Raw genomic sequence first — 12,095 nt, 5'->3', positions numbered from 1 at the left:
TACACTTATATGTAAAGTGTTTCTCCTGATAGAAATCTAATACTTTAATTGGTAGCCAAAAATCATATGCTTGGCACTGTTCTAGAAACTGATCATGTACTTGCAAAAAAAAAAGAAAAAAGAAAATACTCTCATGAACTTAGATGTTACTTGAGGGAGACAATGGAAAAATTGACAAACCAACACTATAATTTCAAATAGTAGTAAAATCTATGACAAAAATAAAAGGGGACGGTATCATAATATGAAGAGGGATTCAGAGTGATACAGAATGGGCATTCTTACAGCCTTCTCTGAAGATGTGACAGGTGAACTTAGCAGGAGCCAGCTGTGAGAGGGTCACAGGGGGCTGGAAATTGTGAAGACTCTAAAGCAAGAATAACCTGAATCAGTTCAAGGAAAAGAAATTATGCTACAATGATCAATCACCCAAGGGATATTCTTTCTTACATGAATGTTCATTCAAGGACTTACTGATGTCTGTGTATTTATTCTTTTTGCTTCCCTAAAGGCTAGTTCAATTACTCATGGGGTAGTTGAAAGTATCTCTTAACTTTGTCAAAGTAAAGGCCTTATACAAAGTTTTTAGAATTCTTCACATTTCAAAGGTAGCTTCTTAATCCTGCATGAAAAAACTAGGGTGTATTGAAATCCTATTAGTCATATAATGCAAATACCTGTGTGTGTATATACAAGTGTTTTTATTTTTGATTTATGTGTTTTTTTTTAATTTTTATGTATTTTTAAGTTCTTAAATTCTTATTTTCCCCTTTTCCACTGAGATAGTTTTGCTTCCTGTCAGTGACCAGTTGCAAAATTCATTATGTCTGGGGGAAAAAAAAAACACATAGATTCATATACTAGGTACTGTTATTTACTTTCAGGAATCTATGAGTCACCATCACCATCTCTGATGACTTCAAAGAACAAGGTCTTTCTAGGCTTTCCTATGTCTAAAATATAAATCAAGCCCAAGTACATAAAATGTTCCAATAATTATGAAGTCTTTTTTTCCTGCACCAGCTGGTGAAATTTGTTAATGTATTTTTTTTTTTTTTTGAGCTTTCTAAGACTGGGAAACTTTTATAGTAAGTATTTTCATCGGAGAGACTAGATTTTTAGCTGTTCTTTTATAACCAAAAATTGACTTAGTTTCACCCAATGACAAAACTGTTTCATAAGCACTTAACCATATCACTTTACTTCTGTCTCTGAAAGATTAGCACAATCTGAACATTTTAAGAAAGACAAATTGGCTTCAAAATGATATTTATGAGGAACATGGTTCTCTACCAAAGTGGATGACTCATTAAATTCATTCTAAAATGATAAAATAAATTATTATAGACAATGACTTTCTGACCCCATTTCTAGCAATGTAGTGATAAAATCAAAGCCCCACATGGTTGTAACCCGTGTGCTTTATAAATTCATTTTATATAGTCACTGAGTAGTAATAAAAACTCACTGAAAATCTAGGAAAGGATATTATAATTTATAATCATTGCCATATTCCCATTGTGGAGCTAGGAATAGCAAAAAAAAGGTTTTAAACTAACCACAGTTTTAAAAATTTTGAAGTGTTACCATGTCAACTTGTGGAGAAATATTCCCTGTAATTCCTTAAGGGGTCCCCTGGGGTCAGTGTATTATCATCTTTGATTATGTGCATGACAAAAACGCCCATTTAAGATAAAATTTCAAATGAACATCTTAAGAAAGTTGTAACTAACTTAGAGTAAAACTTGGAGGCTTTAGTTGGAAAATATAAAACATTTTCATTATGTTCCTAATTTTTTATCTTTTGACCTCAGTGTGAGGTCAAAACATGATTTAAAGTCCAAAAAGATGGATAGCTAGGAGTACAGCAACCAACCAAAATCTCAAAAATAAGTTATTACAAACATTATTTTAGTGAAAAGCTATACAGAATACTGGAAAATGCCAATAGAGCTATGGCATGTAAGAGTCAAAAAGTACAAAAAAAAGAATCATAAGTACTGATTTCAGAAAAGACATGAAAATTATTTTGAAGAGAAATACTTCTCAAATTGAAATATTCTACAAAGCAAACATAGCAACAGTTGCTATATTTTAGTCTTCTTCCTTTTCCCTTCCTTTATTTGTTTCTTCATTTCTCACTCTCTCCTTTTCCCTTTTCTTTCCTTATGCAACATAACAGCAAGAAATCCAAGAATAAGAGAGAGAATGGGAACTCAAGACAGAAGCTGTAATGTTTTGGAACATGATCTTGAAAGTGGCATTTCTAGTCACCTAGAAGTAATTATCTAGAAAATATTGATCACGTCTTTTATTATCAGTTTTTGTTTTCATTAAAGGAAGCTTCATTAAATGAGCCACAAAAAGGACAGAAATCCCACTGTGAAAACCTTCACAAATATTTCCCCCTTTGGTTTTATTCTTTACATTATCCCTGCAATACTCTGATGAAAAATGCCAACTACGATGGTGCTCTCCTTAAATCTTCAAAGGGCTCCCTCTAAACTGCGGTGTCAAAACTAGCTGAGATCTTCAGTATGGTACACAATCCCCATCGACTGTTCAGCTTTATCCCTAGACTCTCCTCATCTGCACTTATACTGGAGTTACTCAATTGCTTAGCATTCTTTTCATAGTCCATGCTATTTCACGCCTCTTTGATTTTGCTCGTGTTGTTTCCTTTGCTTAGAACATCCTTACCCAATTTTCTTCACCTGTGCAACTTGAATTCATGCATTAATACTCAGTGTGGGTGTCATCTCCTCCTGAATCTTTCTGTAATCCCCCAAATGGAACTAAGTGTCCTTCTTGTATGCTTCCACTGTATCCTGTAACCCATCTATCAAGCACTTGTCACATTATATTGAGATTATCTGTTAATAGGTCTGTCTTTAACTGAAGTGTAGGTTCCTTGGTTTCTATTATCTTTGTACCCTAGATTCTTAGCACAGTAATTGGCACAAAGTCTCCCAATATTGTGTTATTTCCACTGGCAGAGATCCACAATATGAAATGGATATATCTATCAGCTTCTCTTAGGCTTATGCCAATAGGTATTTGATTCCTCTAATTTTCCTTATTCTCAGTTTATATGCATTAAATATATTTTTAACCATTGCGTGGTTTCTGTAACAGAGACAGTGTTCCTTTACCCTTTCCAGTCCTAGTTGGAGTTAGGTTGACAAAATTTGATTGGTTTTTGCCAAATGATCATAAGGCATAACTGACATGTGTTGATATTAGGCAAAGGTAGTTTAGAGCCAGTATATTTTTCCAATTCACTCTTCTCCTACCATGAGGGTGCTAGATACTTTATATGCCACCTAATAACTCATACATGAATTGAAAAATTTTAAACAAGGTAATTTTATTATCTCACGGCCTCTAAAGGGTCTATGAAGAGTTTAGTGAGATCTGTCTCAGAGTATGTCAGTAAGTTTCGGTCAAGCTAGGGGATTGGGGGAGGATGCTATTATGTTATCTCAGACTGTGGCTGAAGGATTTGTCTCCAAGTTCACGTGGTTGTTTGCAGGGCATATTTACCGTACGGTTTTTGGAGGGATATTTTAATTTCCCACCATGTGGGTTGCTTATAACAAGGCAGCTTATTTTCTCCAGGATGCAAAATATACAAGAATGAGAGAGAATGGGAACTCAAGGCAGGAGCTGCAACCTTTTATAATATTCAAAGTGATATACAATCACTTCTGCTGTATGTTGTTGGTCACCCAGATCAATTCTTGCACAATGTGAAAGGGAGCTACACAGGGTTGTAGTTGATCAGTTGATGGGGGAACATTGGGAACCATTTTAGAGGCTGGTCACAATGGAGGCCACATGTCAAAGTGGTGCATGAAACATGAAGGACCCCTCAACCAGGAGTCATTGTATGAAACAGACTCTCCCATCCATATTAAATGTTAAACAAACAATAAATAAACTTGTGTGACAATAACCCAATGAAAATCCAGGGTTTATTTGCTACTTTGGCATAGCCTAACTATTCCAACCAGTAAAGGTCTTTCTGTATATATAACTATTGAAAGAGACTATGATGATTCAAAGGACTTCAAATATTCTAAGATTTGTAAATTTAAGTTCTTATTTTGAATCAAAACACAGGAATTCTTTCCTTTCTTTCTTTTTGCCAGGCTCATGAATTTGGCTAATCTTTATTCAGAAAACTGACAAAATCAGATATTAAAGACATCATAGCTGAAAGCCAGACAAAGTTAGTTAGCATGTCTTATCCTGGGATCTTGGAATACAAGACTGGCAAGCTTTTCCCAAGCTGACACATAACCCCTTGATATTTCCATGTACGCAAACTTTTCTTTTAAAGTAATTATAACTCACTTCAAGTACTTGATCCACTGAATAAGACATACCTCATAATGTTGTGGAGAATAAATCAGACAATATATAAATGTAACAATGTCTTCTGAAGAGTAAAATACTATATAATTGTTAAACATTGTTCATATATATTATATATTTAAAGAACATTACTAGAAAAAGCTCAGTGATGATAATTTCAAAATATTTTTAAGGATAAAATACATATTCTGTTGGAAACAAACTTAATGCTATTTAAAATATATATCCTATATCCATTTACTTGGTTAAAAGATAACGTCTCATTGAGAACAAAAGTAAAATGAATAAAAGCAGCCCAAAGAGTCAGCAATTCAACACTGGACATATATTTCATGTGTCTTATCCAGTAGCATCTCCAAGTATTCTATTGTCTGTGTTTAAAGGTCATTTCATGCCTGGTGTGAAGGGCAGTGTTCTTTGGACATATATAATACCATTATGCTCTAGGAACATCATTATTTGACATAAAGATTGACCTATTCAGTTAAATCAGTAGAAATGTATGATTTTTAAAAAAGTAACAGTTATATGAGAAAAATAAAAAATAAAATACATGAGTAGGTTTGAAAACCAAAAAAGAAAAGAAAAAAAAAATTAGATTATTTGACACATTAAATATTTAGATTCTGTCTTAAGACCGAATGTGTGTGTGTCTAAAGACAGCACATCCAATAACTAAATAATCCTTGGCCACAATTATCTAACATTTATCCAGTGAATCACCCCCCTGCCGCCGACACACACACACACCCTGAACAGGCAAAAGTGTTTTTGGCATCACCTAGTTTACCTTGAAAATTTCTCTTGTAAAGTAACCCTAGCCTGACCTTGATTAGCTTATCAAATGAGCTCATCCCCATAGCTGAAGAATTGTAGTCTACCAGAGATATGGCATGGCAACATGCCAGAACAACTCTGTAAATCGTCTAGAGGGCACATCTAAGCATCATTTCCACTCGTTTTTCGTCTGTGTTTCTGATTCAGGATTAGAAGTAAGGGAGACAGGATGAAGTAATGGAAAACAGGTGGGCCATGGGACCTGCTCAATCCATATTTGAAACTTAGTGCTGCCACTTATTGTCTGAATAAACTTTGGAACAAGTTAAAATAGCTTTTGAATTTCATTTTACTCATTTGTAAAGTGAAGCTATTAATCTCCTCCTTACAAGTTTGTTATGAGGCATCAATAAAATACATATATTTGTTGTGGAGCTTAGTATTCAGAACCTGGCATATAGTACTCAATAAATATTCTTCATTTTTCTTTGCAGTGAGAAAGGGAACTAGAGATGAATCCTCAGCTTCCCCCAACACAGGTCACTGACTGACTCCTATTAATGAGCCACTACTTAACAGAACCTGTATGCCTATGGGAGTGGGCTATGTCATAATGCTATAAGAAGAAAGATGGCAAAATCTTCTTTCACCTATAAAATAACACAAGCAGTGGATACTCTGGGGAGCCGAATGAGAATTCAGGAACTTTGAACTGCTAACATAGCTGCAGTACATGAGGATTTGCAAATATATTCTAGAATATAAAATGATGAAAATTAGTGTAAAGATATAAAATGTGTATGTCCTAATTAAACCAATAAAAATTGTAAAAACTAGAATATTGTATTTTTATTTGAGTGTTAGATTTCACCTCTTTTGAAAATGGGTATTTTCATTATTTAATTTTCCTCATTTTTTTTTCAAATATAGGAAGAATTCATTACATTTAAATTATCAGTAGCACATGTTATCTCATTATTTCTGTACATGATAAATGTTGCTGTTGTCTATGAAATAGCCATTTAAAAAGTCATCACTGGGATTTTGTTCAAATCAAAAACATGATTTATTTTACCCAATAAAACTAGGTGGTTATGAGTTTAGTAAAAGTGTGGAGGCATCTGTCTAAGTCATATTCAGATAAGCATATTTTACATTCTGTAACTAAAAACACACAAGTTTAAAGCTCAGTGGCTAGTATAAGCTTTTATAGGCATCATTCATGACTTCTATCAGGTCTTGGATCTCTAACCTATTCTGTCTCCTGTGAAGGAAAGGGTGGGTTTAGAAACACCCATGAACGTGAACTGGGCATTAGGAGAAGCAGGAAAGAAATGTTTCTTAGGCTTAAGAGTAGTGGGAACTTGTAACTCTGCCAGTTCCATCTCTGGGACATATGATTAGCTCTGTAAGAAGCAACCCATTACAGATATTCGTCCATCTATCCACCCAAATTAGCTTAACTGTTACTGGGTAAATTTTGTAATAGGCACTGTGCTTCAACTAAGTTAAATCAACATATTACCTCTGTGTGTGTGTGTGTGTGTGTGTGTGTGTGTGTGTGCGCGTGCATGCATGCACGCACACACACATGCTATGTAAAACATTAATAGACCAAAACAACCCAACTACAACCCATAACTCACTAAATGGGACCCAATACAAGCAAATTTAAACTAAAAGACAGAAAATTATCATAATAGTTAGCAATGCCCTTCACTGAGAGTTGAGAAGGCAATGTTAAGTAGTTAATATGAGGGCACTAAACACCTGTTAGGGTGAGTGGGTGGAGCTGGTATGGAAAAGGAGAACAACATGTGCAAACTCCATTTTACTAATAGCTTTTAGGAAACCTCTCAAATGATAAAAAGGCTAGAGCAGAGGTCATAAAGAGCTCTGTAAGCTACAGACTGGCTGTGTAGGCAGAGGATGGCTGTAAACTACATCAGGGGTAGATCTCAATAGTGGGAATGAAGAGATAGAAATTGGCATTTATTGTCTACTATATGTCAGGTAAAACACACACACACACACACACACACACACACACACACACGTGTGTGTGTGTGTGTGTGTGTGTGTGTGTGTGTGTGTATGCCCCTGTATATGTCATGTTCTCATAAGATTTCTACAAGGCAGGTAGTATTAACCTTAATTTTCGATTAGAAAAAACAGACATAGAGAGTTCAATAACTTGGTAATGATCACACAAGAAGCAAGAAGCACAGCTGGAATGATGTCATGTGTTGAATGTTCTCGTCATCTTTCACATGGAGACAGCAACAGGGAAGATAGAAGCATTCCAGGTGAAAAATCATGATATCTTTGAATGCAAAATTAAGGGAGGCAGAGATTTGCTCATTTCCTCTAGGTGTTTAATGTTTCAATTGACCAGAAACCATCACTCCACCCAGTTTCAACTCAAGAGAAAAGAACTAAGTATAACATCAACTATATTACTTTGAGTGTCCCTAAGAGCCCTCCCCTCAACACACATTAATTTTAAAAACATTGCTCAAAATGTACTGGTCAAATAATTGAATGCATCTACTTGGCTATAGTACAAGACATACTTAGGAATAGGTTATATATGGCATAATTTTGAAGATACTGGAAAAACACTGCTTCCAAAAAGAACTCTGTCCTACCTTTCTTCCTATGACCTAAAATTCTATAAGTAGACATGCGCATGTCTTTTATTAGAATGCATATACTCATGAAATTTAATGTAGAGTAACTTTTGTCTTAGTTTGAATGACTTGTGTTGCATTTGTTTTTTTTTTTTTCCAGAAAAATACTTTCCATCACAGGGAAGAAATATCTAATACATATGGGAGAAGGGACACAATGAAATAAATGGGCTGTGGAGAGAAGAAAAAGAGGTAGAGATGATCAAGAATTTGTCATTCTGCTCAGGGCATATCCTGTTACATCACTTCACAAAATGACAGTGTGGGAGAAATGACTTCTAACTGATCACATTACATTTGTAAGTTCAACAAGGTTGAGATTTTCCAAGTAGTCAGTTACATAAAAGTGCAAATGGTGAATGGACCCGAAGGGTCAGGGATTACATCTGCTGCCAACACTGTGGTCTTTCACCTTCATGCCTAATGTTACCTCTTTATCTTACATGAATAATGTGATTCCTTGTCCTGCCACTCTATGCATAAAATTACTTACACTAAAGGGGCAAAAAAGCAATTCTCAATCTAATCCGTTTTGCAAATTTGACAGTGACATTAAAGAGCAGGAAGTTGTCTGTGAGTAATGACACTGATCATTTGTTTAAATGTCAAACTTCGTCAACTTTCAGGGAATATGTCCATAAAGAATGGGTTTCCGTTCAGCCAGAGAGGATTTCAGTGTTATTTAGTCCTGAAGAAAATAGCTGTTAGTATCTTGAGAGCATAATGCTTTGAGTAAAAATTTCTTTTTAAGCTGAATGGAATTGGCCATTTCAGCACTTGGGACTGTGGACAGTGCTCTCTTCCTTGTGTTATGAAACATGTAGTCTTACTGTAGAGGTGTTTCCTTTTTGAAACTAAAACATTCTCCAGGCTAACAAACCTATACCCCTAAACTATGCAATTAGAATATGGAGACTATGCATCAACATCCTGTGTAAAGTCAGAATGAAGTAACAGCAAAGGGAAACAAATTTTATCACAGAGATTAAGTGTGAAATAAATATTAAGGAAGGGAATTAGTTATGATTTGCAGCTATTCTTGCAAAACAGGTCAAATTTTTACTGCAATGCAATAACATTCCTCTCTGGATAGGATTTTGCTTCAGACAATGACAGAGCCATTAACCCTTCATGGTAATTTATTAACAGTGGACATAGATGCAAGAGAGAACAGGAAGTACATTTAATAGGCTTGCAGACAGCAAAGAGCAGAGAATTCATTCTCTCTATGCTTTCTAGCTCTAGAGTGGAATATCAATGGAGAATTCTGGATCTGAGATCAGATGAAATGGAGTTGAATCGGAATAGTGTTCTTTAATTAGCCATTTTATTTCTCTAAGTCTTGTTTCTCCTCCTGTCAAATGTGGGTTACTTTGAGGTTTAAGTGAGGATGTAGGCAGAGAGGTCTGGCATACTGGTAGGTACTCAATGGATGTTCAATTTAGATTATTTACTTTTCATTAAGCATTGACATAATACAGTGATAGGTTTCTATGCTAGTGGCCAGATGTTTTAATAGCTGTAAACTCTAAGAAGGGATGTCAAAAAGGGAAACAAGAAAGGCATCATTATTAACAGACTTATCCTTACAGCAAAGTACCCTAAGTGTGTGTATTTTCACCTTCATCCACCTTATTTGCATCACCCAAAGATTCCCCTTATGTTTACCTTTTAAAAAATCAACAAAAGGAGAGTAGCCTGAAAATAGCACAGTAAGCATTAAAAAAACAACTACAAAGTTTTCAGAGGATTCTTATCTCTCTTCAAAAATAACATTTTACCAACTCTCTCCAGAATGCTTCTCAGTCACATACTTAGCAACTACTCTGTCTTTTGAATTGATGAGAGACTACTTTGAATGCTTCCTATCCAGAATGACACACTTGGGGAGAGAAGGTAAAAATCAGATTAATGCTAAAAGCCTGATAAGTTCCTTATCATCCTCCCTTGCAGCTACAAATTCTTTGCTTTGGACTTCAAAGCCACTCAACCTATCTCATCTCACCCCGTCTTCTTCCCTTTTTATAACTGAAAATCAAGAGCAGCAATCTTGTAGCCTCCCCCACCTCCTCCTGTCATTTTCAACAGAGATTGCCTCCACACTGCCCTCTGCATTTGAAACGCCTCCCACTCTCCATTCATCAAGGTACATGCTCCTTCCATTCACAATTTATGTTAAGTCGTCCCTCCCTTCCAAAGCTCCTTTTCTTTAAGTGGATTCCCCAGCTGCCCTAATAAACTCCACCACCAGTCTCATACAGCACTGTACCTCCCACCCCCACGACCCCACCCCCCTCCCCCTGCAACATTCAGAAATTAGCTAAGGTGGGAAATGGACGAGGAAATCTATGTCCGCATACGAACCCAGACAGGAACAAATAGAGAGCTTAGCATTAAGCTCACCATCTCCTCTCAGAAGGGGGAAAAAAAAAAAAAAAAAAACACATTACAAATTTTTTTTTCCAAGCCTGACAACAAGCATGTTCTAGGGGGGGAAAAATACACACACACACACACACACACACACACACACACACACACACACAGGTTGAGTGGATGAATGAATGAATATCGGATAGGTGGATGAATGATTGCGATCTCTTTGGTACTTTTCTCAGATGCCCCTCCTTCTTGCTTGCTCCTGGCAGGGTTTCTGTTTAATTCAGCTTCAGCGTGTGAGTGCATCTCTATGTTTTGCCTCTGTCTCCACTCACTGCCCTTTCATTACCACCTCTAGACAGAGCCGAAGCCTCCGCGCCAAAGGGCACTCTACCTAGCTCACAAATGCTTTGTGACTCCAACGGCCAAAGACAGCTTGCTCCTCAGGAGCACAGCTTTGCATTTTGCCAGCTTCACCTCTCCGGAAAGCCCCCCAAACAGCCGGCTACGTTACACAAAAGGATGACTAATTTCCCCATACTCAACAAAATCCACCTGAGACCCAGTTGCTGCCCCTCTCTTGGGGCTTGTAACCTAGGTGTTCGCAAAAGAAACACTCTTCCCTGCTTCTCCCTGCAGATGCAAAAAGGAATTACGACTCCAGGGCTGGGTCCTGGTTCCTAAAATCAGAAAACTTTTTTTCTTTCTTTCTTTTCTTTTCTTTTCTTTTTTTTTTTTTTTTTCTTTTTTTAAAAACCAAACCCCACCCCGAGAGCAGCGACCTCTTTGTTTGCATCCCAAGGGGAGGGAGGGGTCTCCTGAGCCTTTGCAGCCAGGGGTGGAAGGGACGTGACAGCCCTCTGGAGGGCTGCCCTGGACGAGACTCACCCAGGACGTTCCCAATGAGAGCCACCACGAACACGATGATGTAGCCGGCGATCAGGACCCACTCATATTCTTTCGGGTGTAGGTATTCCCTCCACAGGTACCGCAGGAATTCCTCGTCGTCATAGTCGGTGGGGTTTAAAAAAGCCTCTTGAGTTTCATTCAGCTCCGAAGCAGATGACCAGTTGCGACAAGGGGGGGAGTCCTCCAGTTTGGTACCGGACATCACGGGCTCGAGTCCGGTTCCGCTCAGTGCCGCAAGCCGCTCTTCCCCTGCCCCATGAGCCCTGTGATTTGCGGTGGGAAAGGCGGCGCGGAGACGCGAGAAGGGGCTTCGGAGCAGAAAATGACGTGAAAAGTTACTGAGCCAATGCCTCCGGAGTCTTGTGCCCGGCAACTTCTGCGGCGGCTTCGCTGTCTTTGCAGACGATTTTGAAGAGAGGCGGCTGAGGAACTGGGGACCCGGCACTGGAGGCTGCAGCAATGACACCGGGAGGAGACAGCTACCTCGGGCTCGGCTCAGGCTCAATTACTCCTCATTCCAGCACTGAGTCCGCAGCCCACAGCCTCCGCCTGCGCTGAGGGAGAGCTGAAGCTGGGGGGGTGGGGGTGGGGGGTGGGGGTAGTCCTGAAAATCTTTTTAACCTGTTTCTCCCCCTTTTCTACTTTTCTCCTCCATTTCTCACGTGCAGTTCCCATGACCCATACACAGACACGTGTAGGTCTATTGACATGACAGTCATGTGAACACATGGCTAATATAGGATTTGTTGTTAATATAGCATTTGTCTTTTTAATGTAAACATAAAAGGAATGAGGAGGGGCCACTGTGTTCCTCAAGTAGGTCCATGCAAAAGTCATCTCAGGCAAACACTGTAACGTTTGTTTGGCTTTGCCAGCTTAGCACTTGCTGAATCTTGAACATAGCACCTCCTCGCCCCATTCTCCAAAGTGGAGAAGGAGACCATTTTTGAATCGAAGGATATA

At 37.9% G+C, this 12,095-nt stretch overlaps 1 protein-coding gene across 1 annotated transcript in view; it reads right to left on the bottom strand.

Moving 5' to 3' along the window:
- HCRTR2 (hypocretin receptor 2) overlaps positions 1-11,334 on the bottom strand; it is a 107,498-nt gene extending 96,164 nt beyond the window's left edge. Inside the window, exon 1 of the mRNA XM_042937325.1 lies at positions 11,112-11,334. Coding sequence (XP_042793259.1) covers positions 11,112-11,334 — 223 coding nt within the window. The remainder of the gene's footprint in view (positions 1-11,111) is intronic.
- Between the last annotated feature and the right edge of the window lie 761 nt (positions 11,335-12,095).

This window comes from Panthera leo, chromosome B2 (genome assembly GCF_018350215.1).
Source record: "Panthera leo isolate Ple1 chromosome B2, P.leo_Ple1_pat1.1, whole genome shotgun sequence".
Classification (NCBI taxonomy): Eukaryota; Metazoa; Chordata; class Mammalia; order Carnivora; family Felidae; genus Panthera; species Panthera leo.
Note: the sequence above shows the minus strand (reverse complement) of the source record. Positions and strands in the feature narration are given on the sequence as shown.